Raw genomic sequence first — 25,722 nt, 5'->3', positions numbered from 1 at the left:
GAGGAAACCCACGCAGACACGGGGAGAACATACAAACTCCTTACAGACAGCGGCCGGAATTGAACCTGGGTCCCTGGCGCTGTAAAGTGTTGCTCTAACTGGTACACTACTGTGCCTCTAGAAATACAAATACACAACATCCAGTAGTTTCCCCTTAACTATTCTATGAGCCACATCCCGATGAACCTCAACAGATTAGTCAAACCTGTTTTTTTTTACCTCTGTAAATTCATATAGAGTCTGCTCAATCCATTATTCTTTTCAAGGTGTTCTGTTATTCTTGCCCTGTGTATCCCAACACTTTCTCCACCACTAATGTAAGGCTCAGGGCTTGACAGGGTAGATGCTGGGGTGATGTTTCCCTTAGTTCTGGTGTCTAGATCCAGGAACCTCTGCCTCAAAATAGGAGGTTGGCAATTCTGGTCTGAATCTCTTCACCCAGAAGATGAATTTTGGAATTCAGTACCCAAGAAGACCATGAAACAGAGCTTCAAGTTTAAGTTTATTGTCATAGGCATACATACCCAGGGTATAAATGCCATGAAAGTTAGCTTTTTGCTGCAGCAGCACAGTATATTACAAACATGACAACACCAACATAAGTTAAAATAGACTTAAATTAACAAACTATACATAACTTGCATGACAAAATAAACTAAAATAACCATAATATTATGCAAGTTGAGAGAGAAATATAGTCTGAGGTATGATTAGGGTTTTTCAGGTCAGTTCAAGAACCTGATGGCAGTGGGGAAAAAGCTGTTGAACCTTGAGGTGTGGGTCTTCAGGTTCCTGTATCTCCTGCCTAATGGCAGCATCAAAAAGGGGGCATAACCCAGATGGTGGGAGTCCTTAATGATGGATGTCGCCTTCCAGAGACATTGCCTCCTGTAGATGTCCTCTGGTGGGGAGAGTACCTGTGAGAGAATTGGCTGAGGTCACCACTCTCTGTTGACTCTTATGTTCCTGTGCATTTGGAGATTCTGTACCAGGCCATGATGCAACTAGTCAATGCCTTCCACTGTACATCTGTAGAAGTTTGTCAGAGTCATTGATGACATGCCAAATATCCTTAAACTTCTAAGAAAGTAGAGATGCTAGCACACCACGTTCGTGCTGTATGCTGTGACCAGGATAGGTCCTCTGAGATGTTGACACCCAGGAACTTGAAGCTGCTCGCCCTTTCCACTGCAGGTGCATATTCCCCTGACTTCACCTTCCCAAAGTTCACAGTCGGTTCCTTGGTTTTGCTGACATTGAGCACAAGGTTATTGTTATGACAGCACTCAACCAGCTGACCCATCTCACTTTTGTACGCTGCCGCCTCGCCATCCGTGTGTGTGCTGAGTATATTCAAGACAGATTGATGGATTTTTCAATATTGAAGGAAATGAGAGACTATGGGGCTAGTGCAGGAAAGTGGCACTGAGGTTAAAAAAATAATATGCTGCCTGAAAGTTTTGCATTATATCACCAGCACTTTTGTTTTGGGTCCAGCACATTACCTTCCCCCCTATCAATGGCCATCACAGCATACTTCTGGCCACAGTGCAAAACTAAAATCAACTGCAAAGTAAACACAAACCATTTAATGGTGAATGCAATATTCCATAGTTTTATAATCACCCATGTGTGGTCCCTTAGTGCCTGTTTTCTATGTGGCTCTACTTCCCTGGCGTCCCTAAGCTGTGCTATTCCTGCGGCAACACCTCGCTGCTGGCTTTCAGTGGAGGACGCAGCAGGATGACTGAGTGGATCTGAGCCTGGATCATTCTGGCAGCAGTCTTGAATATCTGGCTGATGAGCAACAAGCTGGGGTGTTGGTGGTTTGAGAGGGTTGGAGGATGAGTCGCAAGTTTCTGGAAGAGGACAAAAGATATGTGCTCCGTGGGCTGCTCCGGAAGCCTAATGTTAGGGTGGTTCAAGCAATCTGTGGGAGGACCCATAGCTGAACCATGATGATCATATGCAAAGCACCTGTACATAGATGTGATAGCAGCAATCTGAGCTTGTTTGTTCTCTGCACCACTCCCTCTTTTCTGCCACTTAAAGCATGTTTGATTTTTTTAAACTTTTCTCTGTTTAAATGATAGGTCATCGACTCGAGGTGGGAGCAGTGTATCTCTCTCCACAGATGCTATCTGACCTGCTGAGCATTTTCAGCATCTGAGTTCTTTGCTTTTTGGCAATTGTTTAGGTGCCTCATTTCTTGTTTCAGTCTGTAAGGTTTTGAAAGGGTTAACATGGACATAAAACAGAACAACACAGGAATAGGCCCTTCGGCTCACAATGCTTTGCCAAACTAAATAAGTTAATGACACCTAATCCCTTCTGCTTGCACATGATCCATATTCCTCCATTCTCTGCATATTCATGTGCCTGTCAAGGAGCCTCTTAAATGCCTCGTCCATAGCTGTCTCCACAACACCACTTGAAGCACATTCCAGGCACCCACCACTCTTTGTGGGGAAAAATACCTGCCCTGCACATCTATTCTTCCCCCCTCACCTTAAATGCACTAATATTAGGCATTTCAGCCTTGGTGGGGGGAGAAAATTACTGACTGGCTATCTATTCCTCTCATCATCTTCTACCAGGTCTCCCCTGCTCCAGAGCAAACAACCCTAGTTTGTCCAACTTCTCCTTTTGGACATACCCTTAAATCCAAGCACCAGCCTGGTAAATCTCTTCCCCACCCCTTCCATAGCCTCCACATCCTTCCTATAATGGGGTGACCAGAATTGAATGCAAAGGTCTCTGATATTAAAAATAAAATCCCATGTTTTTAAAAGAAAATAATGTTTTAAAAACATATTAAAGTATCAATAAATAAGTGAAATAATCATAAATTGAAAAGTAACAAAGAACAAGTGAACTTGCCTTTAAATGAATGGGGATTTTGATTCTATGGCAGGTCTGATTGGTGTGGCCACACAGAGACATAGTTCTGTGAAATCCAAGCATGATCAGGCTCTGCTGCAAGACTCCACACAGATCACATAAATGTAAGATTCACTTGCAAGCACTGGCTATGACCATTTTGATTTGGCTCATTGTTGGAACATTCTGTTGCATAGTTCCAACCGCAGTATCACAGACATGCTGTGGGTGTCAGCAAGCATTTGGCTTTTAAAGCATTTTATAAAATACACAGATACTAAGTCAAGGCAGTTTATCTTAAAGGCCAGAGTAGTGGTGATTGAGTAATTACCTTGTCAATCTAAATTGATGACCCCATTACTCTAAGTGATTAATTTAATACAAATAATTTATATGTAATACTCATCCACTCACTGCATTTTCCTGGAGAAATTATCCTGATAGAAGTTTATAAAACGATGAGAGGCAAAGATAGTGTAGGCAATCAGGTTTTTTTTCTCAGGGTGGAAATGTCAAGTGCCAGAGGGCCTAGATTTAAAATGAGAGGAGGAAAGTTTAAAGGATATTTGTGAGGGAAGTTTTTTTTTACGCTGAGAGTGCTAAGTGCCTGGAATTCACTGCTAGGGAAGGTGATGGAAGCAGATACAATATCAATGTTTCAGAGCCATTTAGAAAAACACATGAACAGCCAGGGAATGGGGGATTTGGATCATGTGCAGGTGGATAGGACTAGTTAGTTTGGAATAATGTTTGGCGCAAACATGGTGGGCTAAAGGGCCTGTTCCCATGCTCTACTGTTCTATATGCTCCTGTTTTTACAGAGCAGAAAGTGGCTGGTGGCTAGGAGAGTATTGGAATCATCAGGTCTATAGAAAATCAGTGCACTGGTGAGAGTTTTAGCAGAAGATCAATTGAGCAGAGTTGAGAGATGCTATGGAGCTTGAATCACTCATTTTTGGTGGTGAAGGCTCAGCTTTGTGTCAATTACAACACTGTTTTTGAACAGTCAGTTTCAGCATCAGATGGTTTGAGTAGGCTGCTAGAAAATAGAGGCAATGACTTTAGCCTCCCCAATATTTAGTTGGTGGAAATCTTTGCTTATCCACTTATGGATGTTGAAGAAGCAACATAATGAATCAGAGATAGCGAAGAGTTCAAGAAGTGTGGTGAGGAAGAGTAGCTGTCCTCAGTGTCCATGTGGAAAGTGATGTGTTTTTGGATGATATTGCAGCTGTGACATAAACCATTATTATTTTACTGTGGTGGTTGAGGAAACCTTTTGGAGGAATCAGATATAGAATTGTGGGAAAGATGAGCACAGTTTGGAGGTGATAGTGGGTGCAAGGTTTTTGTAGTGAAGGTAACGAAAAGGACGTTGGAGAGTACAGTAATTTGGACAGACAGAGGGGTGAGGTTTTTTTGAAGAGTCACTTGGTGGTACAGATTTGAAAGTGAGATTGACAATAGCAGAGGAGAGGGAACCATTCTCAATACCACCTCCCAATGGACCGAATGGTCAACAAGTTGAGTGCAGTATGGTTGAGGAAGCAGTAGGTGGGTCTGACAGACAAGATAAGCTTGGAGAAAGTATGAGAAAAGATGGAAAAGAAACCTGAGAAAGATGCAAGCTTAAGGTTCGGGAAGGAAGAATTTTGAAGAAAACTTCACTTAGCAGGTTCTAGAATGGGAATTGATGGCGCAGGTAGCTGAATGGAAGTTTCCATGTCCAGCTAGTCATCTGGATCTATGCTATGTTCTATCTCAACTCTTTTGTTGACAATGGTTGTTTCCTTTGGTAGGTAGAACTCTTGCCATTACAGGTACGTACTATTCTGCATTAAGCTGTGTTATCTAGTAATGGTTTTGAACAGTTTGCTGGTGCTTCATCCCATTAAAGTGAGATTTGCCAATAATTTCAAAATTCTGATAAGTTTGACCTTTCCAAACTAAATACTGAGCACAATCACATGGGTCCAGACTTTGCCAAGGAGGGCCCACTACGTACACTTGCAAGTAACATTCCCCGTTAAAATGGATTTGCCTGGTCTGGAGCTGTTGGGTCACCTTGCTGACCAAGGTCACCTTGGAGATGAGAACCGAGGCCCTGTGTGGCTCTTGGCTGTGCTCCCAGCTTTGCCATCTGTCAACTCTCCGAAAGTTCTGGATGTCAGAAACATTTTTAACATGTCAAAAAAAATTATTAATTATTTATAAAATAAAAATATTCACATAAAACTAATAAAATCTTTAAAATAAATTTAAGGACTTAACACAAGTACATAATTAAAAGTGTAGAATTACAGAGTTGTAAAGGACAGAAAGAGCCCTTCAGCCCACCACATCCATGCTAGCATTTTTGCCCATCTACACCAATCCCATTCACCCACTCTAGGTTATATCCTTCTATGCCTTGCCTGTTCAAGGACCTATCTAAACGTCTCTAAAACATAGTGATTATATCTGATTCCACCACCTCATCTGGCAGTGCATTCCAGATATCAACCACTCTCTGTGCTAAACCCATCAGGTCCCCTTTATAACACCTTCCTTTCACCTTAAACCTATGTTCTCTTGTTTTTGATATCCCTACTATGGCAAAAGATTCTGAGTATCTATCTTATCCATGCCTCTTATAATTTTATATACCTCAATCATCAACATTCCTTAGCAGCCTACAATTTACTGTTTATGTCATATCCCTACTCGTCTTCCCAAAATGCATCACCTTGCACTTGTTTGGATTAAATTCCTTTTGCCAATGCTCCATCCAAATTTCTGTCTGATCTCTATCCTGCTGTAGCCTTAGACTACCTTCCTCACTATCCACAACACAAGCAATTCTTGTGCCATACCTCCTACATTCACATCCAAATTGTTAGTATATATCACAAGCAACAAAGGTCCCAGCACCAATCCTTGCGGTACACCGCTAATTACAGAGTGTCAATTAGAAAAGCATTCCTTCACCATCACCCTCTGCCTCCTATCACCAAGCTAATTTTGGATCCAATTTGCCAGCTCACTTTGGATCCCAAATGTCTTAACTCTTGGATCAGCCTACTATATGGGCCCTTATCAAATACCTTACTAAAGTCCATATAGGCAACAGTTATCACCCTACCTTCTAGTTATCGCCTCAAAAAAATTCAATTGAATTAGTGAGACAGGATTTCCTCCTCACAAAGCAATGCTGAATATCACAAATCAACCTCTACCTTCCCAAACGTACCTAAATCCCATCCCTCAGAATATTTTCAAATAATTTCCCTATCACTGATGTAATGTCCACTGGCCTGTAGTTACCTGGTATATCCCTGCTGCCCTTTTCAAATAAAGGAACAAGATCAGCTTTCATCCAGTATCCTTGTACCTCACCTTTGGTTAATAAAGATGCAAAAATCAGTGTTGGGACCAAACCTCGCTTCCTGTAGCATCCAGAGATAGATTCATCTGGCCCTGTGGAATTATCCACCCTCATGCATTCCAGGACATCTAACACCTCCACCTACTTAATACTGACATGATACAGACTATCAATGTATCCTTCCCTGAACTCACTATCTTCCATATCCTTCTCTTGGAGATGGGAAGTATTAATTTAGGATCCACCCCATATCTTCCGGCTCCATACATAAATTACCTCTTTTGTCCCACTATCCATGTTACCCTCTTGCTCTTGAAATACTTACAGAATATCTTGGGATTCTCAATCTTACCTGCCGAAGATGTTTCATAGCTCCTTTTTGCCCTCTTAATTCTCGCCTATACCCTCTATATTCCTCAAGAGAATCCTCGATTCCAGTTGTCTATACCTGTCATATGCTTACTTTTTCTTCTAATCGAACCTTCAATATCCTTTGTCATCCAAGATTCCATAACCTTGCCGTCTTTGCCTTTCACCCTTACTGGAATACACTTCCCTTAAACTCTTACTAACTCTCTTTTAAAAGACTCTTGCTAGTCAGATGTCATTTTACCCACAAGCGTTGCCCCCAGTCTACTTTCACCAGGTCTTCTCTTAAGCAATTGAAATCAGACTTCCTCCAATTTAGGATCTTAACTTGAAGACCAACCTCATCTCTTTCCATACCTTGAAACTTACAGAATTGTGGTCACTGTTCCCAAAATTCCTGTACTAGCTCTTCCACCATCTGCCCAGTTTCATTTCCAAAGATAAAGTTGATTACTGCTCTGTCTCTGGTCGAACTATCTGCATATTGTCTCAGAAAACTCTCTGGGATACACTTAACAAATTCCGCCCAAACTAAGCCCCATTAATGTAATTTACCTTATTCCTATCTTCCTCCTTCACAGCTACATAATCTACATTCAGATAAATGGGCTCATGGATTCTGCACAGTCTAAGCTGAAACAGGTTTGGAAAGCAGATTCCCCAGTGTCATTGCAGGAGATTGCCTACAGAATATCACAAACAAGGTTGGGGTTTCCAGATTAGTGTGGGAATCCCAAAACCTTAAGTCATTTGCACAGTAAACGACAGTTCTTTGCAGAACTGCTGCAAACCGGCAAAATCTGGGCCATCGTGCTTGCTATGCTCAGAAACATGTCTATCCTAAAGCCCCTGTGATGGCTGTTCTGGCTAAATCAATTAATTGGAGGGGTAGTTTAACCTTACTATATTTTTACACACTGGGCAGTCCCTATGCAAGGTTTACTTAAGCAGTTTAGAGATTATAAGTGCTATCAGATTTCTGAACCATCTCTTTCGCATCCCCTTCCCAGTGGTGCTACCACACTCTTGAACACTTAATTATACCTCTTCTGTTATGTCACTTCAGCATTTCTTTTCGCACTACCTCAGCTCGCACTACTTTGCTTTGAATTCCGTTCCTATTTGCATGGGTCATTGTATTTGTTGTTGTACTTATTATTACCATGTACACTGTTTACACTATGATCACACAAGCAAGGAGTTTCATTGCACCCTGGTGTATATGACAATAAACTAATCTGAATATTTAATAACTGGGGTTTTTTCAGTTATTGTACAATGATGTTGAAATATTTTCCATAAAATCTAAAGTACTTGAAATTGATCAGTAAGTAACCTACAACCACAACCCATAAATTATTGACTGACTTCTTTAGTCTTGCATTTATTTAATGATTTCTGGTGACCAAGTTTATTTTTGTTGCACACTTATGTCACTTACGTAACTATATGTTTTATCTGGATTTGACATGTTGTAGTTCATAATTTAGAGGTTTATATCCAAGCCTAGGTGACATCATAAAGGAGTCTTGGTTACCATTCTCTGTCACTGGTAATGGTTAATGGCTGTTTTTTTTTATTGTGCACAGAGTAGACCCGCTTGCTTCCCAATGGACATGTGAATAATTTAGTAAACACCAGTTTCTTAGCTGCAAGGTTGATCCTCTTCGAGCAAACAAAAAAGGTAAGTAAAATTGGGGTTAATGAAACACCAAAATACATGCGTTAAGCTTTCCTATACTAGGAGAAGTCACTTCCCAAAATAAAATTGACATGTTTTAAAGGACAGTTTGACAAATTAAGTAAAATACCCATTATAAATCAGCAGATGCCTGAGTAATTGAAACTGAGTGGCTCTTAGTTTAAAGATGAGAGGAAAATTCCCACTTCTGATCTGCTCTTCTTGTCAGAGTATTTATACAGATGCTCCCGTTAAATTTCTGATCAGTGGATTCCCCTAGGATGTGGAGAATGTGATGATAATGCCATTGAATGTTGAGGAAAGATATTTAGACTCACTCTGTTTGGAGATGACTGCGGCTTCAAATGTTTGTTAGCCCAGGCTGAAATGTTTTCCAGTAGCATGCAGGCATGGTCGACTTCATTTTATGAGGCATTATGTATTTTCCTTTGGTTTTAATTAATCATTTCCATTATGCCAGTATTAAAGAATAAATTTTTAATCTTACTGAATAGATTAACAAATCAAATATGTTTACAAACCTTAAATATTTTGAATGGATCATCCAATATGTTAAAAGTTCTTATGTCTTTTTAAAAACTTTGTATTCTCAAATCAGTTGAAAGTGAAGCTGCATGTGTTTTTTTTAAGCAGGTTAATAAAGTTCTAAGGTGAAGGCCTAAGGGAGAGCAATTTGACTTTCAGCATTTAGGGAGGTTACTTGTTCCATTCTGTAAGTGGAACAATAGAACTTATTACCACATTCAACAATTTGGACAAATAGCATGGGCAGAAGCGAGGGGAAACATAAAGATTGCAAAGAAGGATAGACTAATAGCTTGAGGTGGGAAGACGTTTGTGTTGAACATAAACACTGGCATAGAGCAGTTGAATCAAATGTCTTCTTTGAGTACTGTGAAATGCTATGTGTCTGTTAAACAGACCTCACTTTGATCTGGGATATGGGAACAGCTTCAATCATTACCATAACTGAGAAATCTGATTGTGTGACACGGATCATTCTCCAGAGCTTCATTCTGAGGAACCTGCCTGTTGAAATACAATAATATGATAATAATCGCAAAGTTAAACTAATGAAAGCTCATAGTTTGAGAGGAGTCAGACCCCTTGCCAGCAATGTCCCCTCTTATATGACTTAAATTTCCAGGTGACTTATTTTGAATCTGGATGTCACTTATGTTCTTCAAATTTCCAATCAGCACTCAATGACTGGTTGCAGCATCTATGCTGTGTTGGGTATCTGATGCTATGTGCCTGTGATGCCACTGCAAGAAAGTTTTTCATTGCACCTGTGTATACATTCATTGTACTTGTGCATATGCCAATAAACTCGAATTTGACTTCAAGTTCTAGTTTAACTTTCCAGCCAAATGGACTGATGGTTTATCAACAAGGTGGTTCTATTTTGTTGTGGAAGCATCTTATGAATAAATGTAAAATTTAAGACCTTATTGGACACATACACAACCTTGAACTATTTTTGTCATTATTTTCTCCCCAGTAAAATAATAGAGGGAACACTAACTTTCTTTGGTATTGGTTTAGTAATGAGGTTGACAGCTACTTTTTATTTGAATGAGGTTGCCAGTTATGAATCAGTAAAGCCATTACAATAGTCAAGGAACTAGTTATCTGTGACTTGCTTAACCAGCTGTAGCTCAGATGCCTACCCAATTCAGAAGTTTCAGGTTTCAAGTCTCTCTCCCTGGATATGATCACAAGAATCCAGGGCAATACTCCTATTCAATACTGATAGCCTTGCATTGTTAGATGAGAACTTAAATTAAAGCCTCAATCTGCTCTCATGAATGTATGTCAAAGATTGAATTGAATTGAATTGGTGTATTATTGTCACATGTACCGAGGTACAGTGCAAAACTTGTCTTGCATACCATTCGTACAGATCAATTCATTACGTTGAGGTAGTACAAGGTAAAACAATACAGAATGCAGAGTAAAGTGTCACAGCTACAGAGAAAGTGCAGTGCAGGTAGGCAATAAGGTGCAAGGTCATAACAAGGCAGATTGTGAGGTCAAGAGTCCATCTTATCGTACTAGGGAACCATTCAATAGTCGTAACAGCGGTATAGAAGCTGTCCTTGAGCCTGGTGGTACATGCTTTCAGGCTTTTGTATCTTCTGCCTGATGAGAAAGGGGTGAGTGAGGTCTTTGATTATGCTGGCTGCTACTGAGATAGTGAGAAGTATAGACAGAGTCCATGGAGGGGAGGCTGGTTTCCGTGATGTGCTGAGCTGTATCCACAACACTCTGCACTTTCTTGCGGTCCCGGGCAGAGCAGCTGTGATGCACCCAGATAGGATGCTTTCTATGGTGCATCAATAAAAGTTGTTGAGTTTCAAAGGGGACATGCCAAATTTATTTAGCTTCCTGAGGAAGTAGAGGTGCTGGTGAGTTTTCTTGGCTGTGGCGTCAACGTGGTTGCACCAGGACAGGCTATTGGTGATGTTCACTCCTATAAACTTGAAGCTCTCAACCCTCTCGACCTCAGCACCATTGATGTAGACAGGTACATGTACACGGCCCCCTTTCCTGAAGTCAATGACCAGCTCTTTTGTCTTGCTGACATTAAGGGAAAGGTTGTTGTCATGACATCATGTCACTGAATTCTCTATCTCCTTCCTGTACTGTGACTCATCATTATTTGAGATATGGCCCACTGTGGTGGTATCATCTACAACTTGTAGATGGAGTTAGAGCAGAATCTGGCCACACAGTCATGAGCTTATAGGGAGTAGAGTAGTGGGCTGAGGATGCAGCCTTGTTAAGAATAATCATGCTGGAGGCGTTGCTGCCTCTCCTTACTGATTGCACTCTGTTGGTCAGGAAGTCAAGGATCCAGTTACAAAGGGTGGTGTTGAGTCCCAGGTCTCGGAGTTTGATGATGAGTTTGCTTGGAATTATGGTATTGAAGGCGGAGCTGTAGTCAATAAACAATTGTTTGGTGTAGGTGACTTTACTATGCAGATGCTCCAGAGATGAGTGTAGGGCCAGGGAGATGGCATCCACCATAGACCTGTTTCAGCGATAGGTGAATTGCAGTAGGCCGAGGTGTCTGGGAGGCCAGTGCTAATGCGTGCATGACCAGCCTCTTGAAGCACTTCATAATGGTGGATCTCAGAGCCACCGGGCGGTAGTTATTAAGGCATGTTACCTGGTTTTTCTCAGGTACCGGGATGATGGTGGTCTTCTTAAAGCAGGCAGGAACCTCAGATTGAAGCAGGGAGAAGTTAAAAATGTCTGTAAGTACCCCTGCCAGCTGATCTGCACAGAATCTGAGGACACAGCTGTTGTGAGAAAGGTTCTTTTGGTATCTTAAAGATAAAGGTCTGGACACACAGTCTTTGTAATTTAAAAATGGTTTATTAACAAAGACAAACGCGGGGACAGAATGAATGGGAACAGATGCACACTCACACACTCTCAAGCAGGAAATCACAAATGTGGAGGGAAATCACGACAGAGGGTGAGGTGCGCACACACACACACACACACACACACAACACACACACCACACACACACACCACACACACACACACACACACACACAATAACTGGGTACAAATGATCAAGGAATAAACAGTACAATGTTTGAACACCCTGATTCTGGACAAACATTGGCTCTTTGGTCTCAGGAGTCCTTAACTAACTGCCCTAAAGTAGTGCACAGACAGAAAGAGATAGAAAACCAAACATGAAGCACTTTTATGCTGCTGGGGGGCTGGGTAGCCGAGCAAGGACAAAGGTGTTTTAAACGGGCCAATAGTAGATGTGCCCACAAACAAAGGTGCTCGCACAAGACCAGTCCGAGTGGTCCAGCCAAGACAAAGGTGTTTACCTAATGGGGTTGAACCAAACCATGATTGACAGTGGTGTAGCTTCCGCCCTAATAGGCAATGCTATCATCTGACCAATGGGGTCAGTAGTGTTGTCACTGTCACCTGATCCTGGCCTTTCATACTACAACAGCTAGGGACACCATTCAGGCCAGATTGCTTTCCTCGGTTTCACTCTCTGGATGACTGATCTTACATCCTCAACAGTGACCCATGGGTTCAGGTGCAATTGGAGACTGTCAGGGTGGGTGGTGACATTCCATTCCCTTCTGTTTCAAAACTTGCATAGAATGTGTTAAGTTCATCAGGAAGGGATGTGCTGTTGTTGGCGATGCTACGTCACTTCATTTGTAGCCCATTATGACATGTAAGCTCTGCTACAATTGATGGCTGGTCTGGGACTTGATTTGGACTGGTATTGTCTCTTAGCATCCTGATAGCTTCAAAGAGGTCGTATCTCAATTTTCTTGTAAAGGGCAGGATCACCCGATTTGAATGCTGCAGTCCCTGACCAGTAAGGGGTGGATAATTCCAAGCATTGCGGGCTGCTACACCAAAGACAACGAGAGGTAAAGACAGAGGTCAAGGAGGGGAGGCTGGTGTCCATGATGCGCTGGGCTGTGTCCACACTCCCTTGCAGCTTCTTGCGGTCCTGGGCAGAGCAGTTGCCATACCAAGCCGTGATACATCCAGATAAGGTGCTTTCTATGGTGCATCGTAAAAGTTGGTGAGAGTCAAAGACACCACCCACCCGGGGACATTCTCTCTTCTCTCCTCGTCCATCAGGTAGAAGATACAGGAGCCTGAGGGCACGTACCACAGGACAGCTTCTACCCCACTGTGATAAGACTATTGAACGGTTCCCTTATACAATGAGATGGACTGTGACCTCACGATCTACCTTGTTGTGACCTTGCACCTTATTGCACCGCACTTTCTCTGTAGCTGTGACACTTTATTCTGTACTGTTATTGTTTTTACCTGTACTATGTCAATGCACTTTGTACTAACTCAATGTAACTGCACTGTGTAATGAATTGACCTGTATGATCAGTTTGTAAGACAAGCTTTTCACTGTACTTCGTACAGTGACAATAATAAACCAATACCAATACTCTTGGTTCATCCATGGCTTCCGATTTGGGAACAACTGGATTGTCCTCTTTGGTGCACAGTCCTCAACACACTTGCTGATAAAGTCCGTGATGGTGGTGAGATACTCTTCTAGGCCGGCAGCTGAGTCTTTGAACATGGACTTGTCCACTGACTCAAAGCAGTTGGGTAGAAGCTCATCTATTTTCTCAGACCAGCACTGCATGACTCTGTACCGGATCCTCCCATTTCAGTTTCTGTTTGTATGCAGGGAGAAGGAGCACAGCCTGGTGGTCTGATTTCCAAAAGTGAGGATGAGGGGTGGCTCGGAAGGCATCTTTGATGGTTGTATAGCAGTGGTCAAGGGTGTTTGGGCCCCTGGTGGGACAGGAGACGTTCTGGTAGTATTTTGGTAACACACTCTTGAAGTTGTCCTGATTGAAGTCACCTGCAGTGATGAAGAGGGCCTCAGGGTATCCTGTTTCAAGGCTGTTGACCACAGAGTATATAGTTCATTGAGTTTGGCTTCCCATGCATTACTTTGAGTCATCAAAGTATACAAAAATATTAAGAGGAATAGTTAGAGTGGACAGCCCAGTGCCTCTTTCCCAGGGCACCATACTCAATACAAGAGGCATGGCTTTAAGGTTGGGAAGTTCAAGGGAGACGTCAGAGGGAAGTTTTTCACCCAGAGAGTGGTTGGTGCATGGAATGCGCTGCCTGGGGTGGTGGTGGAGGCTGATACATTGGGCAGGTTCAAGAGATTGTTAGATAAGCATATGGAGGAATTTAAGATAGAGGGATATGTGGGAGGAAGCGGTTAGATAGTCTTAGGAGTGGTTTGAGGGTCGGCACAACATGGTGGGCCGAAGTGCCTGTATTGCGCTGTATTGTTCTATAGTTTTATGGTTCTATCACTAGCGTTCTGCCTAATATTTATCTCAACATTATATAGAACAAGTAATCTAGCCAACATCAAATTGTTGTGGAAAGCTTAAAATGCAAATAATTTAATTCATTTTCTCAATACTTTGCAGTATGAATGTTTAATTGTGTTACGTCAAAAATTACAAATCTGATATAAAAGCATATTAAATGTTGACAACACATTAAATAAATTTAGTTGGAACTATGTACATATAATAAAAATTATCATAAATAAAATAAGCTGATATGGAAGGTAGGGAAGAGGTGACAAGTCATTTGGAGACAAATATTAAATGGGAGAAGATGTAATCATTTGAAGAGATTCCCCTTCTGCTGGTGTGGCTAATGAATGGTTTGGTTTTGGAGTTACAATGTCAGAGCACTTATACATCTACAGGAATTTGAGAAACAAGAATAGGGATCGAATGAAGCCATAAAAGAATGAAGAATGAAATGATGGCAACAGAAATGTAACAGGTAGCGCTGCTGCCACACTACTACAGTGACCTGGGTTCAACTCCGACCTTCGGCTGCTGTCTGCACGGAGGTTTTTATGTTATCCCCATGACTGCATGGTCTCCCCCTATGTGCTCTGTTTTCCTCTAACATCCCAAAGATATGCTGGCTGTCAGGTAGATTTGCTACTGTAAATTACCCCTGGTGTAAGTAGATGGTAGGAGAATTAGGGTGGAATGCATTTGTGTGCAAGACGGAAGAGGTTATAGGGTAAAATTAGGAGAATGGGATAGATGGGAAAGCCCCAAGCTGGCAGAGGCCCAATGGGCAGAATGGTCTCCTTTTATGTGATATGGAAAAAAGCCACACAAGGATATGGGTGAGGCTGCAAACAGCACTTTAACACTTTGAAAAATTCATGTTTCACGAGATCTGACCAGCCTATTGATCCGTCGTTCATTTCTGATTGAAACAAAGCCTACCTCCTGTGGGTGCATTTTGCTAGTTTGGAGCATTAGTGGCAGTGTGACTGATTAAGGAATGGCTGTGTATATTTTCTGCTCCTTTCAACCGACCATCTTTCAGAGTCATAGAGTCTTACAGCATGGAAACAGGCCCTTCAGCCCAACCTGTCCATACCGATTAAGATGCCCATCCAAGCTAGTCCCATTTGCCCATGTTTGGCTCATATCTTTCTAAAAGCTTTCCTATCCATATACCTGTCCCACTGTCTTTTAAAAGTTGTTATTGCAACTACCTCAACCACTTTTCTCCGACAGCTCATTCCATGTACGTACCACCCTCTGTGGAAAAAAAAAAGTTGCCCTTCAAGTTCCTATTAAATCTTTCCCCTCTAACCTTAAACCTATGCCCTCTAGCTCTTGATTCCCGAACCCTAGGAAAAAGGCTGTGTACCCCTCATGATTTTATACAATGTCCCCCTGAAGTCAAATGGAGATCTTTGAATACAGGACCTCCCTGCCTCCAATCCAGTTCTCTCAGCACTGTAGCAAGAGTACTTTGGAACACTCAAGGAAATTTAGGACCAATTTTCTAAATGGAACAAAAGTTTGTACAATTATCACATTGGTGCATTGTTGACGATTGAGCTTCATGTGCGAGCAGTGTTCTGTTCTTCTTTGCTAAGGTTGATTTATTATATTTTTAAAGTCTAATGTTAACATTCTTCACTTTGAAAAACTGAATCTGGGGCATAAACCACCATATAATTCTACATTCACTCATGTCTGAAATTAAGTGATTACAGTGACTTTAATTATACTTATCTTCAGCTATTTAACCCTTAAGCTCTGAAATTTTGTCCCAAATTGTTCCATCTCTCCCAGCTCCGAGACTAGCCCCCTCATTCCTCTTTGGTCACTAGTCCCAATGCCTGAGGTACAGTTGATTTCATTCATCCTTTGTTGTTGTGCTCTGTTAAGTTTTCAACAATTTCCTTCTTTGAGATAGTTTGACAGTCAGAAATAAATCAACTGAAATTGAAAAGTAAATTAAACTTGATTTTGTTTGTGGTAACAGAGAGAAAATTGCATTTGTAAGACCTTTAAAGCATGTGTAAAACGGAAATGAGCAAACTGAAATGCACATTATAAATAAATGTTAAAAGTAGGTTTATGCTACTGAATTCATACTCCCAACTGCAGCACTTCCCATTTTCAACACAAATGGAGTAGAATTTCACAAGAGGGGGAATCAGTTCCCAAGTTGTCCTCTAAAAGGTAAAATATTGTTTATATGTGTTCCATTAAAGTACAATTTCCTTTTAATACCCTGGAAAATCTGCCCAACTCATTGTGAGTTCATAAAATCTCCATAGCCTGGAAGGACAGAAATATAGGATGACAATTGTCACAAAAGGGATTGGTGCAAATCAAAACAGATGGAGGTGCCTGTGTGAAAGTGATGCTAACAAAATGTAACATGGGAAGGAATATATGGTAGGTGAGATTTATGCACTAAGGTACAGTTACCCTGTGCGTAAATTGTTTCTACCAGCAGAGGGTAAAGAAGAAAAACTGCTGCAGCTGAAGAGCATGGAGAAGGTCACATCCACCCTGTTCTGATGCCACTCAAAGATATGTTACACACTGTAAGACATCCACATTTTTGAGGTAGCTAATTCCCATGTACCTCTTCCCATTTTCCCCATTTATCTGCACAGAGTAAGGTTTCAGAAGCACACATTCAGTGCAAAGTATTTGCCATTGTTTTTCTTTAAGCAAATTAAAAGCTCCCCATGTTATGAATAGCTGCGAAGTGAAACCGCATCTGATTCAATTTCCAGGTCTTCCGATGTCATTGATTCTGCAGTGTTCGTGCTTGAAGAGGAACTGGAGGAAGAAGGCATCTGGTCCAATATTGTATGCCTTTGTGGTTTGCAGGGACATGGTGAAGGCTTCTTTATTGGTATTTGCTCACATTCCCGACCACCATCACGAATACTGGATCTTGCTGTGTATGAAAGACACAAAGAAAATGATGAATGTCAGGAATCAATAGTTACTCCTTTGTTGGCTCTGTAAGTCCCTCCAAACAACTGGCATTCTAAATATAACAGACCTGAACCAGAAGATGTAAGCATTATCCTTTAATCTTTTTTCTACAATTGATCAACGTGCCTTAAAACCTATTTTGAATCCTTTTTCTGGCAACATGCAGCAATTTTCCCCCCTCGTATAACATGAGCATTCTGCCTGATTTACCTTAAAAATTTGTAACTTGTCTGTTCACCATGGTAAAGACTTGAATCTGGCTCTAACAGATACTTCAAAATATTGAAATCTTCAGTTAGGCCTCTTACAATTTTGCTTCTTTTCCTGAGAAAATAAGCCTATTTTTTTTTCTCCCCTGGGCATCCTCACCAAGTGGATACCATGTAGCATTTGTACCTTGCACTCCACTTCTGTTATATTGTTCCACTGAAATCAGTTGGGTCAAATTTCCAAAGCAGAGTGCAACCCAAACATGTTACTATATCACGAGTTTAGCACATCCAGCTGAGGATAACTTCTACCCCAGCTCTCTAATCCAAATACCTGCTACATGAGCTCGTGCTTTTGATAGTGATCATACACTTCCTATAAAACAAAAGTGAGAACTGTACACAGTACCCCAAGAAAGCATCAAAACAACATTATATATAGTAGTAATTTAACTTCTTTGGATTTATGTACTGTATCACTAGCTAATGAATGCAAATATATTACTGTTAACTACCCCATTTATGCAATAATTTGACACTTTTAGATTAGTTATTGATATCAGTCATATGCTAAAAACAGCACATCGGAGTGTTTTTACTTGAAATGTCTTCACTATTTTTCATGCAAATGCATAATCTTTGAATAATGATTATAAGTTAAGGTTCAGCCTAAATTAGTGTAAACTCCAGTTGTCTCCAATACTGACTTCACTGCTCTGTTGAGTTACCCAATTTACACCAAAACAGCAGGGAAAATAAGTCTGATCAAAGTAAGGTTTCCAAACTTGAAAATAAAACTGAACTGAGTTTGGTCAGCATGGATTTGCTTATTTCCCCAAGCCTCATGGTCTGAAGAATTTATTATATGAGAAATGGCTTCTTAGAAAGCTTGCAGACTTAGTAAGTTGAGCACGTTCATCAGATATAATTCAAAAGTGATATCCAAATTGCTGTCAGTTAATGTGCCTAATTCCCTATTAGTGGCAGCTTTCAGATTGGACCATTCCAAGACAAAATAACCAAGACCGAGGACAATATTTCAGAGCTGGAGGACTAGCAAGGATACTGAATCAAGAGCAGGAATCCCAATGAACATGTCAATTAAAAGTAACCAAGAGGATTAAGTAGTCTGCCCAAAATGATCTGCTTTCCTTTCTATTTGATAGGCATCTTGATGTTATTATTTGAAAGACTCAGCAAATAGTACAATTTTTAAAATAATACTCAGGACTAAGAAAAAAGGATGAGGAATAAAAAGTATTTTTAAAAGAAATTCTACAATTTACCTCAGTAAGTGAGAATTTGGTTTAACTTTATAGATAATCAAATAATTTGGAAAAAATTATGAGAATATCAAAAGTGGGGTGGAATTTTTTTCTCGAAATGTATGATGTGTGATCTATGTCTTTCTGAGATGAGTAAAAATGGCGAGTTGCGTTCCAGAGAGGAGTGCTGAAACAGAGGGCCAACTGGCCAAATATTACATCTTATTAGGATGGAAAAAATTTCCAGAAAATGTGTTCTGGAAGATGGGGAAGAACAACATAAATACTGGCAGTTTGCTAGTTTACTGTTTCCAACCTAAAATATCCTAAATCTCCAACTTATGAGGAAGAAAGAGAGGATGCATTGATATGAATAGATAATATTTAGTCAGCAAGAATCTATGTGGAAATCTGCCTATGAGTGACGATCATGTCTAAATTCTAAAAGTTGATGGCTGGGAATGGTGTGGCTTATTATCCACCATTACTAGTATCACCATCGGTGATTTGGATTGAATACCATAAAGTGTTTTAAGATGTTAAGAGCATAAAATAATTAGCTTGCAATTTGGAAACTAAGTACAGGTAGATCAGTCATTTTCTGCAGAGCAGTTTAACAGAATACCAATAAAAACAGCTTATCAGTTCCAGATTTAATAACTGCAATCATGCCAATGAATGTGCCAGAGGGGCACTCTATGTAGTGATGACTTTACAAGAGTCAGCATAGAAATGGAATAGAAAGATATTGCTGACAAGCACCCTTGAGTTTTCATGGATATTACAAATGAAATAAATGCTGTGGTTTCTGTAATGTACCTTATGTGGATTTACAGAAAGTTCCACAACAAAAGACATCCAATTAAAATAAATGTTATAGAAATCTGGAATTGGATCTGAGACTGTGTTATATAATAGGACAAATGAAACTCATATTGAGATGTTGACATCAGATTGTGGCTTGTGTTGAATCAGGTACCAAGGGTAATGCCTGTGATTCTTAATCTATATAAAAAAACAATGCCAGAATAACTGTGTGCATCCCACATTTGAAAACAATACTCAAGTAGAGTAATTCAAGAAATGATTGAGAGAAGAATTTAGATCATTCATACAGTTGTAAATACCAATGGCAAATTAAATGTACCATAAATAACTGTGGGATATGTGAAAGTGCAAGATTATTAATTGCACCATGAATGAAACAGAGTTACTTAATGCAAACTTGGAATAACTTGGAATAAAAGTTTAGCACTGTTAATGACTAGATTATGGTTTCCAATGTATACCATTAAGAGTGCTTGACAAGGCTATCTGGAAAGGAGTGTGAGGGAGGTAAATTCCTCTCACTTGTTTCTATTTCACTGACACTAATTCTGCATAAACACAGCGAAAACACTATATACATGGCAACTCAGAATGTTGCTATGTACCTGTAAATAAATATTGTCTCCTACATTTTATGACAAGCTACTTGCTTGACTTAATAGTGAGAGAGATGCATGCAGGTCCCCTTTACATTCTAGTAATGGTAAATATTCATCTCCTAATGTTCCAAGAGTATGTTTTCCAGATCTAATATGGTTATTGAGTCCAACCTCCATATCATTCCAAGAAACACTTTCTTCTCCGACTGAGCAGATGTGCAATGTAGTCACACACCTCCATTCAGTCAACAAGTGTGACCCTGAACTACCCAGTTGCCTGTCACTTTAATTCTCCAACATACTCCCACTCTGACCTTTCTGGTTTTTAGGCTCTTAAAATTTCCAACATAGCCCAATGTAGCATCTGATCCCCGGTCTACATATGCTACAACCCCCAGGATATGACGACTCCCAGCAATCTCAGTGAACCAGCCTTTTCAGCTTGGGTCAAAAGTGGCCTATTTTAGTTAAAGGCCAATGACCTGTTATGCTCACTCTGTTCTCTCTCTTGACTTGCTGGTATTTCCAGCATTCTCTTTTATTTCAGATTTCTAGAAACTGCGGTGTTTTGTATCTCACAGTCCCAGCATTGTTTATTTTTCTCTCTCCTCTGTCCTTGTTTATCTCTTTCAATTTACATGTCCTCCAGGTACATTAAATGAGATTAACACGCCTTCATCACCCTCCCTCAGTCAGCATTGCCATCCTTTGTCTCATTCAGTTTTGTTTGGTCGCTACCCTATCCCAGACATTCCTTCCGTTCCCTCCAACCATCCCCTTCTCTGCAACTTAAAACAAGTTTGATTTTTAACTTTTCAGAGTTCTGATGGAAGGTCATTTGCCTGCAACATTAGCCCTGTTTCTCTCTCCACAGATGCTGCCAGAATTGCTGAGTATCCCTGGCACTTTCTGGTTTTCTTTTAGACTTCCAGCATCTGCGGCTTTTAGTTTTGTGCCTACTTTAAAGCAGATGGTCATGAGAAAAGATTACAAAAGCTTAGATTGGACTGTTGATAGAGAAGATTGAGATGAGATTAAATTTAGATAAAGGTAAGGTTATAATGTCACTTCAAAGTAAGTGAATTTATATCACAAGAGAACATGTTTGTAATTTGCTAGGTTAAGTAATGAACTAAAAGCAAAGACATGAATTGAATGCTATACAGTGAAGAGTAATGTACTTCGAAGATGAACATCAGTGAGCCTAGTAGTATCCTAGCATGAGTATGATGAGATGAATGATCTACTTCTGCGCTACAAGTTTCTGCTTTCTATGATTTTCTTATCCCTGGCTATTCTTTGGTTCTTATCTTTAAGGATAAGCAGTTGTTAGATTCCTACAGATACACCACCACCGAATGTGCCAAACCCTTAAGGAACTAAATGGGTCAAGTGCTGTCACCACTTATCCATTTGGACAGAAGCAAAGATGACACTCTTGCTCAACAATTGTCTTCTCTCCATTTTCCATTCTGTACACACCAGTGAGAGATGCAGCAATGAGAAATGTGATTATTATTTTTAATGTAAATCATTTAAAGACAGACAAGCCCTTACACCTAATCTCAAATTATATTGCCTTCTTCCTAAACAGATTTAACTGGGAGAGGATTTTAATTTCTCCTATTGAGTGGGATCCCTTGACCACATGGCCTGAAAGCTAGCAAAGTAATTCAGTCCACGAGAATAGAAATTAGTGGTTATTTTTTTTCATGTTAATGATTTTGCTTGAATAATAATGCTGTTGAGTATTCTAAAGAAAATTTCAAAGATTGGAGAAAGTTCCTTGTGGTGAATTTAATTGAAGGCTGACTTTAGCAGGAGAAAAAAAAAGTCTGTCTTATATTTCTCATTTCATTTTTGTGTTCACTTTCTTGTCTATGATGACACATCGCCTCAGGTAATGGTTTCCAAACTATTTGTATATCTCTGCATTCTGTACTCACAGACTAGGACAAAGTTGCTTTAGGAGGTGTCCAAGTCACCAGCAAGTTTTCAAAGAACTTAGCTTTGAAATTGTTTATAATCTTTTAACTGAGTCTGAGGATAGAATATTGCCGAGATTTAAAATGGTACCAAATGGTGCAGTTACCAATCGTGCTAGCTGATTTCAATAGATCAGAGGGATTTGATATGTTAGTCCCATAAGCAGAGAGATGTGAATAGAAATTAGTGGGTGATGAGATTAGGTAGAAAAGTACATAGTATACAAGAATTTATTTTCTTAATGAATTCAACATGATTTGCGAGTTTTGTTCATTAAGTTCAGATACTGTATGTTTTTATTAAGATAAATAGAATGCTGTAATCTATAGCTCGAACTGAATGTTAGAAATCAAAGAGACTGATTTTAACCTTTATATAGATTTGATGGGATTATATTTGGAATATTATATTTAGTTTGGGTCTCCATCTTAACGTATGGATATAGTGCTACTGCAGAGAATCCAGCAGTAGGATACATAGCTAATTCCTGAAGTCAAAAGGGTAGACATGTGAGGAGAGCTCATCCATTTCAACCTCTCAGCAAGAGCAGGATTAGTGGTGGAGAACCTCAGGATTCTCAATGTCAGATAGAAATCCTACCATGGAGGGATTATTTTTAATTATAAGTCATGGGATTGGAAACCTATTGAAACATACTATTGGAAGCACATTGTTTCTTTTATGTCAAAAAGCAATGATTAGAATTTCTAATAACATATGGAATTTACAGCTATAAGTCTCTGCTGGACCAGATTTCCAACTGTTTAATGCCCCTCTACACTTTATTTGATTTGTACTAAGATCTAAAGTGTTGAACAACATGCGGTTAACAAATTAAATTAACCCTGGTAATTTTATTAGATCTGCAAACAATTTTGTAAAAATGGCACTCCAGACTTTTGGGTTTATTGTACATGAAATACCTTTAATAAGATATGGTGACAATTTGAGCACCATTTTTGGATAGTTTCTTTTTTCTTCTTCACTATTTCTACTACTTGTCTACGTCTATACAGTTCAGAAAGATCTGCCAATATTCTACTTTATTTTATCACAATATTAGGACCATAGATTTTCCAAAGGAAATTAACTCTTGTTGCCCATTCACAAGGACCCTCTGTCACCACTTATCCAAACTACTGTGAACAATCTTGGCAAATTTCAACAAGTCTACTAAGTGCTAGTTTCATGAACTGGGGCTATGGACTGAGAGCTGGTAACTGGGATTAGACTACATAGTTCTTTTTAAATCAGTGTAAACACAATGGGCTGAATGACCTCCCTCTATGATGTAAATTACTTTACTTACTTGATTTCTACAGAATATGTTATTAATGGCCTTACTAGGATCCAGATTACACCACATCTACATTCATATCTTTTTGTGTGTTATCAAAATATTCCATTACACACCTCTTTCATGACTTGCCTTTTGTTAACCTTTTCAATATGATTATTAATTTTTAAGTTTTTCTTTTCCTTCAACATGCTAATTTATTTCAGAATTTCACCTTTATTGATGTCAAACTACTTGTTTTCTAATGATTCAATTCAATGGGTTTTAAATTAAGATTTGTCAAACAAGTCTTCAAGTCAGTTCAGATGTGTACAAATCTATTGCTCGCTGTTAAATTTGTCTCTCTGGAAATGTTAAGTTTGACACTCCAACAAAGTTTCTTCGACTAAACTTGGCAATATCCATTTCTTCTCTAATACCAGCTCCTAATTTTGTAACCAATGACTATATTTTCTATTGAATATTCCTTGTTTTTTTTCCATTTGGGAATCTATTTTAATTTCCGTAGCAATTCTAATTTAGGATTTTTGCTTTGTAATTTTGTACGAAGGAGCAAATCAGAGTGCATTATTTAGTCAAAGACAACTTAAATCTGGATGTCTTTGATGGCTATAGCATTTTATATCTCCCCTACATTAATTTATGGATGGTTCTCCAACTCCTGTTTAAATGCGCTGTTTTTCCTCCATTTTCCTCTTAGCCTTTCTGAATTTTAGTAATGTATTTTCCTTTCTCTATCCTGAATCATATAAATTTTTGACCAATTATAGTGAACTCATTGCTGGGAACTATTTTCAGAAGTTCCTATCTTTATTATTATGAAGTCACCCAAACTCCATGATACACATGAACTTATAAAATTCTCACTACGACATCATACTTGCTGAATACTTCAGTCTGTTGTTAAAAACTAATTATTATTAATATATAATTTGAGTGTGCACCCAGTATTTTCCATTTGCTTTTCTCATTTAACTGTATCCACAGTGATTTAGTCATGCAAGCCCTTGTGAACCTCAGTTCCTTTATCCTCTTTTCTACACAAGACCACACTCCCTGTGCTATGTACGCATCTTTTCTGATCAGCTTCTTTGTTCCATATCCAATTTGTACTCCATACCAAAGGTTTTTCATTTTGTCTGCAATTCTGACATCTTTGCTATTAGACATCTAGGAATTGTGCACAGCTCCTATTGTCCCATTATGTTTGTATCATTCACACACTCTACTGGCATGGCATTTAATTACTGGGATAGCTGCTGGAGCAGGAACATAAGTCTGAATCCCACTAGTGTTGCTTGCAAATTTAAACTCAATTAAATAAATTTGTATTTTTTAAATAAATCTGGTCTCAGCAACTGTAATCATGAAACTGCCAGGTTGTCACCCCTTTCCCCCTCCCCTCATCTGCCCCCCCCAACTCCCCCACACCACCATTTGATTCACAAATATCCATCAGGAAAGGAAATCTGCCATTTTAACGGGTCTGGTTATATGAGCCTCTACACCCATGAATGTGACTAACTGCTTTCTTTATTCTGGGGCAATTATGGATGGACAATAAATGCCAGCAATGCTAATACCCCATGAATGAATAAAATAAAACTCCTTGTTTATGAATTATTTTGCCTGCCAGTTTTCATGGTTCTCCATTGACTTCTTGCACTGTGGTGCTCATCTTCCCAAACAAACCTTCCCTACTGTTGCAAGTTTAAATATTCTCCCATCTACCAGCTGTCTATCCTATTTGGTAAAGCTTACAGCTATTCATCCATTTATTTGTAATGTGGCCTTACTGGAAGATATACTGTAAGTGTTGCCTTTCCCAGAAACTTCCCAGTTCCTGATTAAACCCAAATCACAAATCTATTTCCCACAACCTTAGCAGCACATTCTTGTGGCAGCCTTGCGTTACGGATGAGGTTACTATTTAGTGAATGTCCCTTTACAATATAGTATAGAAGTGTGTGTGTGTGTGTGTGTGTGTGTGTGTGTGTGTGTGTGTGTGTGTGTGTGTGTGTGTGTGTGTGTGTGTGTGTGTGTGTGTGTGTGGGCGGGCGGCGGGGGGGGTGCGTGATTACAACAACAGGAGATAAAGATATGATGACGTTTTGGAGCAGTCAGTCAGAAGAGAGAGAGAAGGAAGAGAGACACCCTGCCTGCTGGTCTCGGTATCGATGGATGAAAAACAATAACTGTGTCTGTCACTACAATCCACGTGTGGATTTTTGGAATAATCCAGTGGAGTCCACATTGTTTTTAACCAGTAGAGGGAAACAGGTATTTGTGTGGACGACCACTTCTCGAATGCCTTTCAAGGTGGCAGATATTTTGGAACAAAAGAATGGAGATCATTAGTGACTGAGGTGTCATATGGGTT

General features: G+C 39.7%; 1 protein-coding gene across 1 annotated transcript in view; it reads right to left on the bottom strand.

Moving 5' to 3' along the window:
* Positions 1-16,905: 16,905 nt before the first annotated feature.
* The window catches only part of LOC127571844 (rho guanine nucleotide exchange factor 4-like), a 56,234-nt gene continuing 47,417 nt past the window's right edge, over positions 16,906-25,722 (bottom strand). Inside the window, exon 7 of the mRNA XM_052018591.1 lies at positions 16,906-17,117. Within this exon, the coding sequence (XP_051874551.1) occupies positions 16,906-17,117 (212 nt within the window). The remainder of the gene's footprint in view (positions 17,118-25,722) is intronic.

This window comes from Pristis pectinata, chromosome 6, assembly GCF_009764475.1.
Source record: "Pristis pectinata isolate sPriPec2 chromosome 6, sPriPec2.1.pri, whole genome shotgun sequence".
Taxonomy (NCBI): Eukaryota; Metazoa; Chordata; class Chondrichthyes; order Rhinopristiformes; family Pristidae; genus Pristis; species Pristis pectinata.
This window is presented reverse-complemented; position numbering and strand designations above follow the sequence as displayed.